Here is a 19,118-nt window from a genome sequence, read left to right as displayed (position 1 = left end):
ACTGCGATGGAGCTCCGTATGCCACGGCAAACTGGCTGACACTGACGGCGGCGGTGCACAAATGCTGCGCAGCTAGCGCCATTCGACGGCCAACACCGCGGTTCCTGGTGTGTCCGCTGTGCCGTGCGTGTGATCATTGCTTGTACAGCCCTCTCGCAGTGTCCGGAGCAAGTATGGTGGGTCTGACACACCGGTGTCAATGTGTTCTTTTTTCCATTTCCAGGAGTGTATTAAGTCAAAATTGACTAGGTTTCGACGCTACTATGAGCGTCGTCTTCAGAATTAAACTAACTGTTCTAAAACCTGCTTCCCCTTTTCATCCACAGTCTGAAAAAAATGGCCTTCTTTCACTCTGCCGTCCACCGAGCCACCTCTATACCACTTTCAACAGAAAAGTTTAATGATGAGATTAATTTACTTAAAACCATAGCAGTTAATAATGAATATACGCCTAACATAGTGGACGATATCCTGAAAAAGAAAACTGCACGAACTACCACACTTAACACCTCTTGCACTGAAATTAACCCAAAAAACGTTTTTCTATTCCTTTCATAGGACCCATTTCCTATCAGATTCAGTGCATGCTTCGCAACAAATACAACTGCAATGTTGCCTTCTCTACTAATAATAATGTGAAGAGAAACTTCATTCATAATTCGCTCCCCTACAGAAAGTTCTGACGTTTATAAGATCATCTGCGATATCTGCTCCTCCTATTATATAGGGCAAACTGGACGTGCTTTGACCATCAGATATAAAGAACATCTTTTGAGAAAGAACGGCACCAGTCCCCTAAATTTATCCTTTGCCGATCACCTCTTAATTACTGGACACGCGCCTAAAGCCACAGGCGATAGCAATATTCTTCATACCGAAAAGAAGGGGCGTAGGTTAGATGTTTTAAAGGAATTGGAGATTTTCAAACATCTCTCTCGTCATGATGGCCTCATTCTCAACGAACAGCTGCAGCTGCGAAATAAAAACTTTTTCGACTGTATAAAGCCATTGCTTGATCTTTGACTCAGATTTCCTCATGTAGTTTGCCGAAATGTTGTTTTCCTGTTACATCTTTGCTGTTTTCTTTTATGTCACAACTGACGTTTTTTTACGTTACAAAATGGATCTCTGTTTAAAGCAGATAAATATGAAACTTCATCCTGTTATTATTAGTGCTACCGTTATGCCTGAATCAGCTTCATCACAATTTTATGTGTCTAATTTTGAATGTACAGGAGCCTAGTTGTTTCTGCGGCTACTAGATGGAGCTTGTAGCAACACCGTGTTTACTTGCCCACACTTCCTAACGTGGGCACCTCAGTCTTGTTGCAACCCTTGTTCACTCAAATACGGGCAGCCCTTAGCGGCTCGTCATCTTATTTACAACTATTCATGACGTCCCCATTCCGGCTTAGATTTTTTAAAATGTGACTTGTAAGTGCTGCATCTCTTTCCAGTCAGCACAAACGTTAATTTTATTAATGTATTATATACCTAATATGTTTTGGAATAGAATGAAATTTTCACTCTGCAGCGGAGTGTGCGCTGATATGAAACTTCCTGGCAGATTAAAACTGTGTGCCCGACCGAGACTCGAACTCGGGACCTTTGCCTTTTGCGGGCAAGTGCTCTACCAACTGAGCTACCGGAGCACGACTCACGTCCGGTACTCACAGCTTTACTTCTGCCAGTATCTCGTCTCCTACCTTCCAAACTTTACAGAAGCTCTCCTGCGAAACTTGCAGAACTAGCACTCCTGAAAGAAAGGATATTGCGGAGACATGGCTTAAGCCCGTCTCACACGGAGCAATGTTCGCCGCAAGTTGGCGAGATGGCGTGCATGCCTGCCGGCTTGCAGGGAAGGAGCCGGCTATCTTCCACGCCGAAGCTCTCCCACGGTGCAAGATCGGCAGCTAGTTGTGTTGTGATCAGATGCATGTCGTATCGAACGTAGATGGCTGCTTCAGGTACAGATGTTCAGAGCAAACGGGCATTATTAGCTGTTTTGGTGCTAAACGATGCAGAAATGCATGCTAATGAGAGAAGAAGAAAGAAAGAATGGACGAAAAACTGTATTAAGAGGAGAAACGCTGGAAAAATGTGTGCTCTCCATGCTTCATAAAGAGTTGAGGTTAATTCGCATAACACCTACTTTTGTTTGAAAAGTATCACCATTTCATTACTGTTTGATTTTATAAATATACCAATAATGACTGTTATATACGACTTTATTTTATAGGATAGAAGATCGTACATCCTTTGCGAATTTCATACGAATGGATGTGTTAGTATTTGCAACTCTTTCGAATGCTTCTGCCCGCAAGTGTTTAGTATAATAGTTTGCGCTTTTCACGACGTACAGACTCTGTTCTTCCCTATAAGTACATATCAATGTTTCAATCGCTTCCTTGGACCACTGCGATGCCATTATTTAATAATTATAAGAACTTCCTACCGCACCTCACAACAGCAGAAAAGCAACTATCAACAAAGGCTTCCCGCCCAAGCTTTCCGCGTCTGACGTCACAAACGAAACGCCTCATGATTGGCCAACGCAGGTAGCACGCAGGGAACCTTGCAAGAAAAATAGCACCGGACCTGTCCTGGAAATATTACAAGGTTCCCAGCGAGGTACCCGCTAGCAGACGACGGAGCCCGCAAGGTAGCCGCCGCGCCAGCCAGCAAGGAAACTTGCAGCGAATCTTGCTCCGTGTGAGAAGGGCTTTAGCCACAGCCTGGGGGATGTTTCCAGAATGAAATTTTGACTCTGCAGCGGAGTGTGCGCTGATATGAAACTTCCTGGCAGATTAAAACTGTGTGCCGGACCGAGACTCGAACTCGGTCCCGAGTTCGAGTCTCGGTCGGGCACACAGTTTTAATATGCCAGGAAGTTTCATGTTTTGGAATAGTTAGTTTAATTCTGAAGACGACGCTCATAGTAGCGTCGTGAAGACGACGCTCATAGTAGCGTCGAAACCTGGTCAATTTTGACTTAATATTTGTGACCGAGGGCTTATTTGTTCCAATATAATTCTGACACGGTCACTGAACCTTAGCAGCTATGTTCAAAGTTCTATTACATTGTTTAGGTTTCACAACTGTTTGTTACTCACGAGCTAGGGTGCAGCTTACAATACTATTTTTTATTGTTACCGTTTGAAATACAATGTCCAGTCGCATTAATGTGACCACTAGTCCAAAGCCTGAACTACCTTTTGCAGCGCGCGCGGCTGCGAGCCACGCAAGAAGAGACACAGTGAGACTGTGGGAGGTACAGACAGGGCCGCGGCGAGCTCCTCTGTGTTTCTGAGCAGGGCTCGGTGCCTTTCACTTAAGAATCCATGGCGCGAACATCCCGATAGAGGTGGTCCCACAGAATCTCGATTGGTTTCAAATCCAGGGAGTCTGACTGCCAAGGGAGCAGGTAAACTTATCCCGGTGTTCTTCGAACCACGCACGTACACTGCGAGCTGCACGGCGCGTTGCATTGTCCTGCTGGTAGATACCGTCGTGTCGAAGAAAAGCAAATGGCATGTAGCGGTGGACATAGTTCCCAAGGACAGATTCATAACTGTGTTGATACACTGCGCATTCCAGAATGACGAGATCATACAGGGAAGGCTGAAAGTCTACCCCTTGTTTGTTTATTATTATTATTCTGGATTTACAATGTGAGTACATTTTTCCAGCACCTATTCTAGATTACAGTAAGTTACTAATTATTGTTTTCCACTCTTCTCTATTTGTCCATAAATCTTCAGGAATGTTGTTCTTCCTTATTGCTGACTGAACTCCCTGTTTCCATGTATCAGGTGGTCGTCCCCTTTTTCTTCTTCCAATTGGTACCCAGTCGATTATGCATTTTGGTAGCCTTTCCTGTTCCATTCGTCTGATGTGTCCATACCATTTAAGTTGTTTGTGCTCGATGAAATCAATAATTGAATTTTTACATTTCATCTTGTCTCTGATTACTTCATTTCTTATTCTTTCTCGTCTTGATATTCTTGCTGAACGTCTCCAGAAATCCATTTCTATGGCTAATAATTTTGATTTCAGTTGCCATTTTGTTGCCCACACTTCTGAACCATATGTAATAATGCTCCTAACTATTGTTTTAAAAATCCTTATTTTGTTATCAGTTGTTATGTGTTTGTCCCAGAGAATTCCATTCAATAAAGAGATTGTCGTCTTTCCAGAATTTATTCTTGATCTAATTTCTTTGTCCTGTTTCCCATCATTTGTAATTTTCACACCTAAATATTTATATTCCTCAGTAGCTGTTATTGTTCCCATCCCTTCTTCTAATATTAAGTCTCCATTCACTCCACCAATTACCATGTACTTTGTTTTATTCATGTTTACATTTAGACCTGATTTTTTATATTCTTGAATCAATTTTCTGGTCATATACTCTATGTCCTCATAGTCTTGGGCTATAATCAGTTGGTCATCTGCAAATTGTAACGAGTATATTCTTCTATCATTTATTGGTATTGTTTGTTATGCTGAGTATTTTTCATGTAAGAAGTATCTCCCTTTAATATAAGCGGACGCAGTGCTCCGTGGTTCCCATTTCTACCGCTATGTGTCTAATTCTTTCAATTAGGCCCGATAAATTGAGATATGGGTAATCAAACCCGCTAGAAAAGATAGTATTCTAATTTACAAATGAAGCAACGGATAACGCAACATCGGTGAATGGCCATGGAACAATACGTGCACATTAGGGACTGTAAGACTTTCTTTTCTTTTGATACTATGAATTCAGTTAGTCGCATAAAGTGCATAACGCATACAATGGATATGCCTGGATTGAAAATTCATAGAATATAGTCATTATCTCAGTGGTATGGATGAAGGCTACTGAATAACGCTAAGAGAGAATTTCAATTATCATTCTGATTTATTTCGATAATATGTAAGAAAACTATTACCCTCTGTGACAAAACATACATGAAATCTGTTATATTTAAGAAAACGACCATTCTCAGTGACAAAACCTTCATGAAGCACTCACTATCTCTTGCATATCGTCATACCGGAAACATAGACAACACTTCGTCGCCAGTTACATCTATTAATGATTAAAATGGGTAAAAATGAATGTTACTGAATGGTGGCCTCATAACACCATTTAGTTATTGTCAAACCTATTTAACGCGCGGAGTAGGGAAGGATATTAACTTTCACTCTCTCAAACATTACTTGTGTTACTACACATGCAGTGCCATGCGGATAAGTTCATGTTGAAACCGCGTATTATGCAACCGCAATGCAACGTGAGCAAACCAGCCCAGTCTTCATGACTCCAGTCGGCCGGTGTGGCCGAGCGGTTCTAGGCGCTTCAGTCCGGAACCGCGCAACCGCTACCGTCGCAGGTTCGAATCCTGCCTCGGGCGTGGATGTGTGTGATCTCCTTAGGTTAGTTAGGTTTAAGTAGTTCTAGAGGACTGATGACCTCAGAAGTTAAGTCCCATAGTGCTCAGAGCCATTTGAACCACTTTTTTCATGACTCCACATTATTCATGCTATGATAAACGAAAGGCAAACCCATTGACTACCGTTATGAATGATGGCAACACGTGGCCAAGTTCGACAACAAAGAAACGAGTAAAATAAACCGTTGAATCATGAAAAATTTATATTGCTTGTATCCAGAACTAAACTATGCAACAAATGAAACATTAATGAACCTATCCGCTATTGACCTAAGAACAAGAACAGTTGGTTCATGCCCACAATCACCTCTACAAATAAAATATCGCTGAACGTTTCCCGGTATTAATTCACACCCGAACGTGTTTCATAATCACTGTTACCCCAAAAAAACCTACATTATGAATAACTTTCCTCACCATCCATGACGTGCGCCGCACCCCTGCGTCCGTCTCGTTCAATCGGCGGTCCCATAGCGTCCTAACATGGCGCGTTCCAGGACCAACCGCCAACCGTTCAAAAAAAATGGCGGTGGGGGTAAGACCTCAGTGAAAACCAACCTCACAAACTCTGCCCTGCTCATCCCCACAATCTTTGGAATCACGAACTCTCTGCCGAATCTGCTCACATTGTTATGTTGGTGCTAAACTACCCTACTGCTACTGTCTTTGACTAACCCAGATTATTATATATTCCATGCATAATTACATTTATCCATCCACATACATCACGGGATCAAAGGAAGAGAGAGGAGGTGTGACACCAACATAAGAAAAAATATACACGGAAGCGTTCTTGAAGCAAGAGGTTATTTAGCTAGACGAAATATTGAAAGGACGCTCTCGGCGTAAAATGAATTATTAATCATGTAGAAATTAGTGTTAGTTAAATGAAGCGTAAACCTGTGACGTTTCAAGGTCGCGAAAACAGTCTCCAGACCACGACAACCTCTCCTTGTTTGCTTTCAAATGTTTCACACCGTACACACATACGGCTATCTTTCCCACGGAGCATAAAACGCGATTCACATGAAGAGGCCACCCGTCGCCACACAGCCGACGTTCACTTCCATGTTACTTCCAGCCCTCATTGCGAATGAAGAGCAGTCAACATGGGCGCATGAACCAGGCGCATACACAACGGTCGTCGAGGAGACAATGTTGGTAGCCCCTTGGTTGATCGGGCGCTCAGTTGCTCAACAGTTGCACGACTATTCGCCCGTACGCATCTGCGCAGCTGTCATCTATGCCGTGTGGTGTACCACAGTTGCGTCAGCGCGGGTTTTGGGTAACGCCGTTGTGCCACGCGCAGTGTACATTAACCACGGTGGCACGGGAACAGTTTACCAAACACAGCCGTTCCGGAAATGCTGTCACCCTTAGCCAGAAAGCCAGTGGTCATTCCCGACTGGACGTCTGATAAATCGCTCCGTTCCCGCATTATGCCAACAACTTCACTGTTTGTCGCGTTCCCCGACACGCTGTATACACTGATGTGAGAAAAATCGTGGGATAGCGACAGGCACATATAGAGATGGAGGGTTGTATCGCGCACACGAGGTATAAAAGGGCAGTGCATTGCCAGAGCTGTCGTTTGCACTCGCGTCATTCACGTTGTAACACGGCCGGGGGTACAAATGTTCTGCTCCACACTGCTGCTGGCTCGCCTGGAATTATGTATCGAAATATGGAGGCTAGTCAGGGGATCCACTCATCGCCAGAACACAACACTATCCTACGTCTCGTATGAACAACTATATTCTGGCACGATTAAAGGAAATCGCAGGTTGCACTGTTTACATTCTAAGTCGTAAATTATTATCCCAATTAACAATCTTGATGATTATCTGTCCACAATATCACTCAACTAGAGAGAACTACAGAGGAATCACCCTGCTATGCCACTGTCGAAAAATCTATGAAAAGATCCTGGAGAAGAGAATAAGAAGCAGTATTGAAAGTAGACTGCAAGAGGAGCAGTACGGTTTCAGACCGGGAAGATCAACAACGGACCTCATATTTGCGGTAAGGCAACTGCAGGAGAGGCACTATGAGTACGGGAAGGACTTAATCATGGCCTTTTTGGATATTGATAAGGCGTATGACAGTATCTGTAGGGACAAACTCTGGGATGTGCTGAACGCAAAAGGGATAGATGAAGAGATAACACGAAAAGTCAGAAAAATGTATGAGGGAAGTGAGAGTTGTGTGAAAGTGGGGAGGGAACGTACTGCATGGTTCAAACTGGAAAATGGGCTGTGACAGGGAAGTGCACTTTCGCCTTTATTGTTTATTATTGTTATGGATGAAATCCTACAGCAAGTATCAGATGCAATTGGAAAGCATAAAATGAAAGCAGTGCTTTTTGCCGATGACCTGATGTTATGGGGAAATTGCGAGAAGGAGGTGCAAGAGCAGTTAGATGCATGGAAGGCAACGGCAGCACAATATGGAATGCATTTCTCTGCAAAGAAAAGTGAAATAATCGTCACAACAAGGAAGAAGAATAGGCCAAATGTGGATATAACTTGTGGAGGGGAAAAACTACAAGTGGTAGAGAACTTCAAGTACCTGGGAAGCGTGATTGAAAGTAAGGGGGGAAACGCAATGGAAATAAATGAAAGGTGCAGAAAAGCAGGGCAGTTCTACAAATGCATTAGGGGGCTTATTTGGAGCAAGGAGGTGCCACAGAAATCCAAGGGAATTATATACCGAACCTACTTTGTCCCAATATTGGCATACGGAAGTGAGACATGGGTAATGCACAAAAGCCGACAAAAGTAGAATACAGGCTAGTGAAATGAAGTTCCAGAGGAGCAGGTTGGGTGTAACAAGACGAGACAGATTGCGAAATGTGTATGTGAGGGAAAGACTAAAGGAGGAACCAGTACAGGACAGGATAGAAAAATCAAGACTGCAGTGGTATGGACACATGAAGAGAATGGATGAGGGAAGAATTCCAAAGAGGATGTTTGATCTGCAACTGGAGGGGAAGAGGCCCACAGAAAGACCAAGGGATAGATGGGTGAAGGGAGTGAAGGAATGTGTGATGAGAAGAGGAGAGAACTGGAAGAAGGTGGAAGAGGGGGAATGGTGGAAAGACAGAACACGATGGAGAGGCTTGTGTTCCCGACAGACCCAGCCAGTGGCTGGAAACTGTCCAAGATGATGATGATGAATATCACTCAAGACGAGCGTACGCGTAACCGACACGACGCAGGTGATTGTTGATGGTGCGGAAGCCGAATGATCGAACGAAAGTTCTTACGCTCGTCGCACATACAGATAGCTGGTAATAATCCTCCTTGACACTAGTAATGACATAACACTGTTGGTAAAGTTAATTTTTCAGTTCTCACTTGTACGAGCGTGCGCGTAACCGTGGCGGCACGGCTGATTGTTGATAAATGCGGAAACGCGATGGTCGCACGCACGTCCTCACGCTCGGTACAAGACGCTGGCACTTGCACTGCAGTCTGGAACCACGAGACCGCTGCGGTCGCAGGTTCGAATCCTGCCTCGGGCATGGATGTGTGTGATGTCCTTAGGTTAGTTAGGTTTAACTAGTTCTGAGTTCTAGGGGACTAATGACCTCAGAAGTTGAGTCCCGTAGCGCTCAGAGCCATTTGAGCTGGCACTTGACTGCACTCTTTTATGGTAACTAATTTGTACTGATTCACTTCGGTTCATTCTGGGAGACCTAACACGGGGCGGATGATCGGTGCTGTGAGACACGCAACGAGAGGAAAGATAAATACGTCATTGACGGCATTGCTCATTTTCAATTACTTCTTGGCGCACTTTCGTCTGAACCATTTCCATATATCATCACTTTACTATAATATCACTTGTAGCAACACTTCAGCTTCCATACTAACAATTCCTCTCACATGCAGAGCTATACACTACTCAACATAACAGTTCCGTGTCCCGCGCTCGACTCTCTAGTCGCGGCTGCTCGCAAAGATACTCCACAACTAAACTAGCGATATGACAATCTACCGTATCTTCCTTCGCCGTCGGCGTTGTCGTTGTTATCGTGAGACACCGTTATACCAAGAGGAAAGGCGCGTCGATCTTAGAGCATGAGATATGATGACGTTAAGCCATTGACAACACACAACGGTCACGGTAGCACCTGATTCCAGAATAGCTGCAGTAGTTAAGATCTACGAACTATCCCCTGTTGACCAGATCCCCAAAACTTAACTCGTAACGAGATCCCTTCAAAGCAAATTGTCATAACGATCGTCTATAAAGACTTCGTACAACGAGAAGAAATGTTACGGTTGATGGAATAATAACAGATACGACCAAACTGTCTTGTCTCTTCTGCTTTATTTAACATAACTTCGTTCACAGTTTCATTTCGCATTCACCACTCATTCACCGAAACCCTTTGATGAACTGTTTTGGTTGCTTAACACCAACAGTCAATGATGATGATACAGCTTTTCTTCTTTTTATAAATTGAACCCCGCTCTCCGTGATATAATAAAAAAAACCGGTCTCAATACCGCGTCCCTCGTGAGATGCGAATAGACTTATCCCGGAATTGACCGCCCTGTAGGTGTACTCAATTTAATGACCACACTTCGCTGTCCGCTATTTCGCGTAACTGAATGTCCATTTGTTAGTCTGATTATACACTGTAGCTATTTAAAATCCGCCCCTATATTTTTCACAACGCACAATTAGCACTTCGTTACTTATTTGTTTTTTTTTCTAAGAGTAAACGGAAAAAAAGACGCCGTATCATGGGCTTAGTCGACATAAAGCAAAACACCTTAATATGCCCAATTTCACCTCTTCTTATAGGATCGGCTACCTTACTCATTAATTTACTACATATTGTTTCCAATAACACTAAACAGGTATCGCCGTTATATTTTAATTGTATTCAAAAACATGTTACTACTATTATGACCAACCAAATCGTCACAAATCGCGCGGCGTGCGTTTTTAATGATAACTTTACGCTATTCAATTAAATCGCGCGGCGTGCGTTTTTAATCTGTACGGCCGAACACAGAACATTCCCGCCCCCACGACAGTGGCCGTGGTTAAACGTTCCAATCAGCAACTCGAAAACCGGCGGAAAATTCCACTCTATTGCCGGAGCACTACCATTCCACCAATGGAGATTCTTGGCGCCAATTTCTGCGCTGATTTTGCTACGTCACGGAGCTATGCCCTGAGCAAGCCAATCACAGTTACTATTTTGCAGAAAGCGCGGGAATTTTCCCGCCACAACTGCCTGGGTACACAAGTCATTCCCACGCCTCGCTGGTAGCCCGCCAGAAAGTGTTTTCACTAAGTTTCTGTGAAGTAACGGAACCTCTAGCCCAGCCGCTACTTCAGACACCTCCGGGCATGTCTTTTGACAATGTCGGCGTCTGCAAAGCATTCACTCGACTTCCTCACACCCGTCGGCCTAACGCTTTCCAGATCAGCAGAGCCCGCCTGTCACCGGACCACCCGGGTGACGAGAGACGCTACGTGGGAAGTCCGCGTGTGAAGGAATAGCGACTTTTCACTGCATGCAATTAGAGAGGAAAATCGTAAGATAGAAATATGAGAGGTGGCTCATGTCACCTCTCAATGTGAGCTGTGTTTATGTCGAGCTTCGAGTGGAAATGGTTGTGTTCGGCTACTTGGAGGCCATTTGCAGCCATTCATGGACTTCATATGCAAAAACAACGATGGAATTTTCATGAATGACTATGCGCCACAGTTGTTCGCGATTAGTTTGAGCCGGCGTGATGTGATTTATATGTATTTGACGATGCTTGTGCTGATTCCGCATTTAGCATTTGACGATGCCACTATGGCTGCAGAACATTACGACTTTGTTTTTATGAAACAGATCTGATGATGGTCATTAAAGACCGAAACCGGTAATCTGTTAAACAAAAAAGATTGTGAGCATTGACGTAAATTTAAAGAAAAGTTAATATAGCCCTCACTTGGCGTTCAGTTCCCTAGGTTAAAAGAACATTTGGCCGGAAAGCGATTCAGCTCCGACGACGAGGTGAATGAAGAGGTTCAAAACTTTCTGATCAGCATGGCGGCGAGCTAGTATGACATGGGCATACAAAAACTGCCACAGCGTCTACAAAAATGCATCGACAGAAATAGTGATTATGTCGAAAAATAGCTAAATGTTCAAGCTGTAAAGTGATGTAAACCATTGTAGAAATAAACGGGTCTATGTACTTATAAAAAATAGGAGACCTTACTTTTGGGATTTCCCTCGTATTAACAGTCAGTGTTGCTGATAAATATTTGCGGTTTGGATTATTTCTTAGTAATGAGTCGTCTTTGGTTTAAATGCCTTAATATGTTCAATTGCCAAGTTCTCTATCTCCTCATGACAGTTTCGAGGTCTATTACCGTGTTTCCCTCTCTGATGTTTAGCACTTGAAATGGAGGCAATCTTCTTGTTTATCATTTCCAACAAAAACAGCACCGGACAAGGAACATTCTTGTAGAAAACGAATGGAAAAGGGTTGATTTTGTAGAATATGGAATTATCTGAAAACCAATATTTTGTAATGTGGGCTTATTTTTTGCCTAAGCTAGTACGACAGGCATGCAGTTTGCCATTCTATCTGTAAATGGTGTCGATATCTCAATTTTCGTAAATTTTGGACAATGGCTGTTTTTGTAAGAAACGCATCGATTGTATTCCGTGGTTTACTTATATGTTTTCGCTTTCCGCGCCCGGGTTCCCGGGTTCTATTCCCGGCGGGGTCAGGGATTTTCTCTGCCTCGTGATGACTGGGTGTTGTGTGATGTCCTTAGGTTAGTTAGGTTTAAGGGGCTCCGGAAAGGCTCAAAATCATGAAAAGTTCAATTTTTACTTTTTTGCGTTTTCTGAATCTGCAGACTATTACCTTTTAATAGATATATAATTTATTCAATTCCGAAGACTACAACTATTTTTAATTTTTTTTTGAAATGTGTTCTACATGGGCGTGACCCACTGTGGCGCTGTTAAACTGCTGTCAAATGGTGTTATTATTAACGTCCGTGTTCATCAGGTACATTTTAGTGATGTGAGATAAAATATGTGTTGTGGCTAACCTGTGATGGTTCAATATATATCGCTGTTGAAAAAGTGTATTCACGGAAAAACTCAAAACCCCAATGAAAGTGTAAGTAGTGTTATATGGTCGAGAATCCCCAGGACTGTATTTGTTGGAATAGAAACGCTTCACTTTGGTGTGTATGATGCTGTTGCGACTTTCAATGATGGCAACATTGTAAGGTGCAAGGTATTTAGAAATATGGGAATGAAGATAGGTTCTAACATGGTACGAGCGATGCTTGCTTTAGACAAGGAACGCCTTCTGGCTGCAGACAGGGCTGTAAAGAGTCTAGAAATACAAGCAAGAGTAAACAGGAGGAGGAACAAGAGGAAGCTGGAGGAGAAGTTTGCAGAGGATGAAGACAATCCATCCTATGGACCTGGAATGCACTAAAAAGTTAATCCAATCTTTGTCGCTCGATTCCCAAATCTTTTATTGTCTCATACTAATTACATGTTTTCTAAGGATCTTCCAAACATATTTGTTTCAAACTTTCAGTAAATGTTACACAGTACCTTCTGCATAATTTAACACAGCCTTTTTCCAAAAAACTGTATATTTTTGAATATATAAATAAAAAATTGCAAAAAAATGTTGTGAATTTTCATTACAATTGAAAAAAAAATCATCTTTAATAACTGAACTAAAATTTTGTAAAATCCCTGTGTTAAGTTGTAGCCCATATTCCAATAAATAATCTGTAAAAAGTTCAACTTCCTACCTCAAATACTTTGTGAGGAAAGATGTAATTTATAAGCGTTATTTTAACATTGCAAGTATAGGGCGTTCCGGAGCCCCTTAAGTAGTTCTAAGTTCTAGGGGACTGATGGCCATAGATGTTAAGTGCCATAGTGCTCAGAGCCATTTGAACCATTTTGAACTGATATGTTTGCGATTGCACATTTAAAATAAAGCAAGCGAACAAATACAATAAAACAGGGGTCTTCGTTCGTCACTAAGAACGCTGGGTCTGTGTTCCAGGCTCGCCCGCCGACAAAGCTGACCTGGAGGTGGGCGACGAGATTCTGGAGGTGAACGGCCGGAGCCTGGAGGACGCCAGCCACACGGAAGTCATCTCGCACATACACCAGGTGAGCGCAACCTGCCTGCGCTGGCCGACGCCTGAGTGGGCTTGTTTCCTACCAGTCGCAGGCTTGCCCTTACACTTAGACACGGTACTAAATTTGTTTTGCTGCTAGTATTATCTCTTAATTGATTAAGTGGATGATAATTTGCTGTAGGATAGCTGCGTGAACGGTGAACACAATGTTGCTCTTTACAAGTGCTTATAATTTGCAAGAACGCTTGCGAGCGATGTATATCGAAGGCGCGACTTTCGCGGAGCCAGATATCGATTGTACCTGCAGCGATGACGACTACATCGACAAAAGATGAACGATATGGATTTTGTGTGTAGCGCTGCAAATACCAACAACCACACATGGATAACGTCCAGTGATGACTTTAAATGTAATTTCAGCTACGTCACTCGTCATCGATACCTCCGACATCGACAATTCCATACGGCTTTTCGCGGATGATGCTGTAGTATACAGAGAAGTTGCAGCATTAGAAAATTGTAGCGAAATGTAGCAAGATCTGCAGCGGATAGGCATTTGGTTCAGGGAGTGGCAACTGACCCTTAACATAGACAAATGTAATGTATTGCGAATACATAGAAAGAAGTATCCTTTATTGTATGATTATATGATAGCGAAACAAACACTGGTAGCAGTTACTTCTGTAAAATATCTGGGAGTATGTGTGCGGAACGATTTGAAGTGGAATGATCATATAAAATTAATTGTTGGTAAGGCGGGCACCAGGTTGAGATTCATTGTGAGACTCCTTAGAAAATGTAGTCCATCAACAAAGGAGGTGCCTTACAAAAAACTAGTTCGACCTGTACTTGAGTATTGCTCATCAGTGTGGGATCCGTACCAGGTCAGGTTGACGGAGGAGATAGAGAAGATCCAAAGAAGAGCGGCGCGTTTCCTCACAGGGTTATTTGGTAACCGTGATAGCGTTACGGAGATGTTTAGCAAAGTCGAATGGCAGACTCTGCAAGAGGGGCGGTCTGCATCGCGGTGTAGCTTGCTGCCCAGGTTTCGAGAGGGTGCGTTTCTGGATGAGATATCGAATATATTGTTTCCCCTACTTATACCTCCCGAGGAGATCACGAATGTAAAATTAGAGAGATTCGAGTGCGCACGGAGGCTTTCCGGCAGTCGTTCTCACCGCGAACCATACGTGAGTGGAACAGGAAAGGGAGGTAATGACACTGGTACGTAAAGTGCCCTCCGCCAGACACCGTTGGGTGGCTTGCGGAGCATAAATGTAGATTTCCGCGTAATATGTGCTCTGGCGGTAGGAATTCTTTTCCGCAGTATCAGGTACGCACTCCAGCAATATACACTCCTCGAAATTGAAATAAGAACACCGTGAATTCATTGTCCCAGGAAGGGGAAACTTTATTGACACATTCCTGGGGTCAGATACATCACATGATCACACTGACAGAACCACAGGCACATAGACACAGGCAACAGAGCATGCACAATGTCGGCACTAGTACAGTGTATATCCACCTTTCGCAGCAATGCAGGCTGCTATTCTCCCATGGAGACGATCGTAGAGATGCTGGATGTAGTCCTGTGGAACGGCTTGCCATGCCATTTCCACCTGGCGCCTCAGTTGGACCAGCGTTCGTGCTGGACGTGCAGACCGCGTGAGACGACGCTTCATCCAGTCCCAAACATGCTCAATGGGGGACAGATCCGGAGATCTTGCTGGCCAGGGTAGTTGACTTACACCTTCTAGAGCACGTTCGGTGGCAAGGGATACATGCGGACGTGCATTGTCCTGTTGGAACAGCAAGTTCCCTTGCCGGTCTAGGAATGGTAGAACGATGGGTTCGATGACGGTTTGGATGTACCGTGCACTATTCAGTGTCCCCTCGACGATCACCAGTGGTGTACGGCCAGTGTAGAAGATCGCTCCCCACGCCATGATGCCGGGTGTTGGCCCTGTGTGCCTCGGTCGTATGCAGTCCTGATTGTGGCGCTCACCTGCACGGCGCCAAACACGCATACGACCATCATTGGCACCAAGGCAGAAGCGACTCTCATCGCTGAAGACGACACGTCTCCATTCGTCCCTCCATTCACGCCTGTCGCGACACCACTGGAGGCGGGCTGCACGATGTTGGAGCGTGAGCGGAAGACGGCCTAACGGTGTGCGGGACCGTAGCCCAGCTTCATGGAGACGGTTGCGAATGGTCCTCGCCGATACCCCAGGAGCAACAGTGTCCCTAATTTGCTGGGAAGTGGCGGTGCGGTCCCTTACGGCACTGCGTAGGATCCTACGGTCTTGGCGTGCATCCGTGCGTCGCTGCGGTCCGGTCCCAGGTCGACGGGCACGTGCACCTTCCGCCGACCACTGGCGACAACATCGATGTACTGTGGAGACCTCACGGCCCACGTGTTGAGCAATTCGGCGGTACGTCCACCCGGCCTCCCGCATGCCCACTATACGCCCTCGCTCAAAGTCCGTCAACTGCACATACGGTTCACGTCCACGCTGTCGCGGCATGCTACCAGTGTTAAAGACTGCGATGGAGCTCCGTATGCCACGGCAAACTGGCTGACACTGACGGCGGCGATGCACAAATGCTGCGCAGCTAGCGCCATTCGACGGCCAACACCGCGGTTCCTGGTGTGTCCGCTGTGCCGTGCGTGTGATCATTGCTTGTACAGCCCTCTCGCAGTGTCCGGAGCAAGTATGGTGGGTCTGACACACCAGTGTCAATGTGTTCTTTTTTCCATTTCCAGGAGTGTATATCGAAGGCGCGACTTTCGCGGAGCCAGATATCGATTGTACCTGCAGTGATGACGACTACATCGACAAAAGATGAACGATATGGATTTTGTGTGTAGCGCTGCAAATACCAACAACCACACATGGATAACGTCCAGTGATGACTTTAAATGTAATTTCAGCTATGTCACTCGTCATCGATACCTCCGACATCGACAATTCCATACGGCTTTTCGCGGATGATGCTGTAGTATACAGAGAAGTTGCAGCATTAGAAAATTGTAGCGAAATGTAGCAAGATCTGCAGCGGATAGACACTTGGTTCAGGGAGTGGCAACTGACCCTTAACATAGACAAATGTAATGTATTGCGAATACATAGAAAGAAGTATCCTTTATTGTATGATTATATGATAGCGAAACAAACACTGGTAGCAGTTACTTCTGTAAAATATCTGGGAGTATGTGTGCGGAACTATTTGAAGTGGAATGATCATATAAAATTAATTGTTGGTAAGGCGGGCACCAGGTTGAGATTCATTGGGAGACTCCTTAGAAAATGTAGTCCATCAACAAAGGAGGTGCCTTACAAAAAACTAGTTCGACCTGTACTTGAGTATTGCTCATCAGTGTGGGATCCGTACCAGGTCAGGTTGACGGAGGAGATAGAGCAGATCCAAAGAAGAGCGGCGCGTTTCGTCACAGTGTTATTTGGTAAGCGTGATAGCGTTACGGAGGTGTTTAGCAAAGTCGAATGGCAGACTCTGCAAGAGAGGCGGTCTGCATCGCGGTGTAGCTTGCTATCCAGGTTTCGAGAGGGTGCGTTTCTGGATGAGATATCGAATATATTGTTTCCCCCTACTTATACCTCCCGAGGAGACCACGAATGTAAAATTAGAGAGATTCGAGTGCGCACGGAGGCTTTTTCGGCAGTCGTTCTCACCGCGAACCATACGCGAGTGGAACAGGAAAGGGAGGTAATGACACTGGTACGTAATGTGCCCTCCGCCAGACACCGTTGGGTGGCTTGCGGAGCATAAATGTAGATTTCCACGTAATGTGTGCGCTGGCGGTAGGAATTCTTTTCCGCCATATCCGGTACGCACTCCAGCAATATATCTTAAGAAAACTGCGAAGTCTCTCAAGCAAGTTATTATACCACGCAAGCGCAAATTGTGGAAATTCAAATATTGAAAAACATACTGTTCGTCACGGCCTCCTGGTCGGATAGATGATTTCGAAGATTTCCACAATCGCTCGATGTTCTGCGTGTGATCCGACGACACGAATTCCACTCACTCGTTCACGCATTCGTGATCAAATCCTTCTTCCTTCAAAGTATTCTACGACTTCCAGAGGTCTGTGCTTACTTTGCTTCGTGGCATGATAAAATTCTTAATAAGAAGCACTAAAATTTGTTCACTCCCAGAATACAATTTAAAAATGAAACATTTACTACAGTCTCTTTCTACATCTTGAAACACGCAAATCTGTTCAGTTTTGTTCTTGAGAAGTCGTCTTTTCCCGTATTTTCGAGTTGTGATGTGTGGTTCATCTATTTCTACAGTCTTTTTGTCACCACCTATAGGAACACAATTACACAACTAACCTCACGACAGAAACAGTGGAAATCACATACACACAAACAGTGTTAATCGATAGTCCAGCTTCTAAAGTTGTGCTTTTCAATGTGTATTGATAACTCAGCAGGAAACAAAGATGGTACTGTCCTGTACTGTCAGTTTACAAGTAGCGAACCACGTGTTTTGGCGTATACTTGTCCTTTTCCTACAATTGCCACAATACAACTATGTCGGGAAGTCAGAATCGCTAGATCTTCAGCCTAGTCTGACACTCGTCTGCCCATTGCAATCCAAGCAATTTGTAGTGTCGTGAGTCGGCAGTAGATGGTACTCTCAAACGAAATTCTTTGCCACACGTTTTGTATAATCGCTGTAAAAAAAAAATCGTTATATAGCTCCGTGACAGTAGCACTTTCGATACATATCGTTTTGCAAGCGTTCTTGGAAATTTCCCAACTGTCTATTTATTGTGTGAAGAGTTAGCTTCTTTATTCCAGAGATTCGCTCCGTACCTCACATTGCTATGAAAGATCTTTCCCAACCAGTGGTCCACGACATACTCTACTTTTGTGGAAGGATAAAACGCTCCCAAGTGTAGTGACTGAAATCTTTTTGAGCTGGTGGGAACAGCTTTGTGAGAAAATTGGTAGAATATCAACTATTTATCCGGTCGTTTTCTAATAAAATGACTGTGTGCTATTATTACAAAAAGTAAAATGCGAACATAACAAAATTCAGATGCCGAAACAGTGTTCGTAAAAAATCGATTTGACATAACTTGAAGTCTCGTTTGTCTAACATGGTGCGTGTGACACTGGCCAAGATATGCCGGGCTATTATGCCGTGGTGTAGTGGATTTCTTGGAGAAGCTCAACGTTTCGTCCCCGTCTGCGGAGGACATCTTCAAGGGCGGTTGTAACTTTTACAAAGTTCCGATTCTACCAACAGTCAGCAGCGAAACAGCTTGTGAATTGGACAGTCATAGAATCTACAACTCCACTTGCAGATGTACTCCGTAGACAGGGACGAAATGTTGGGTTTCTCCATGAAATTCATTCGACCACGGCATATCATCCCGGAATGTAAGTGTGAATTTTTCGGCGTGAATTTTATTAATCACATGGTGCGTGTGGTTCTTCTTACGAGTGTAACACGCTGAGAGTTCCTCTCAAAATTCCATTCGTAATTAGTTGT

The 19,118-nt window shown here is 44.1% G+C and overlaps 1 protein-coding gene and 1 non-coding gene across 2 annotated transcripts in view; one reads left to right on the top strand and one right to left on the bottom strand.

Moving 5' to 3' along the window:
- Nucleotides 1–19,118, top strand: part of LOC126106107 (whirlin-like) — a 975,331-nt gene that overhangs the window by 460,289 nt on the left and 495,924 nt on the right. Inside the window, exon 2 of the mRNA XM_049912354.1 lies at nucleotides 13,508–13,617. Coding sequence (XP_049768311.1) covers nucleotides 13,508–13,617 — 110 coding nt within the window. The remainder of the gene's footprint in view (nucleotides 1–13,507; nucleotides 13,618–19,118) is intronic.
- Trnal-caa (transfer RNA leucine (anticodon CAA)) lies at nucleotides 1,579–1,653 on the bottom strand. The gene has a single exon. It is a non-coding gene; the product is annotated as a tRNA-Leu (tRNA).

Source organism: Schistocerca cancellata, chromosome 10 (assembly GCF_023864275.1).
Source record: "Schistocerca cancellata isolate TAMUIC-IGC-003103 chromosome 10, iqSchCanc2.1, whole genome shotgun sequence".
Taxonomy (NCBI): Eukaryota; Metazoa; Arthropoda; class Insecta; order Orthoptera; family Acrididae; genus Schistocerca; species Schistocerca cancellata.
This window is presented reverse-complemented; position numbering and strand designations above follow the sequence as displayed.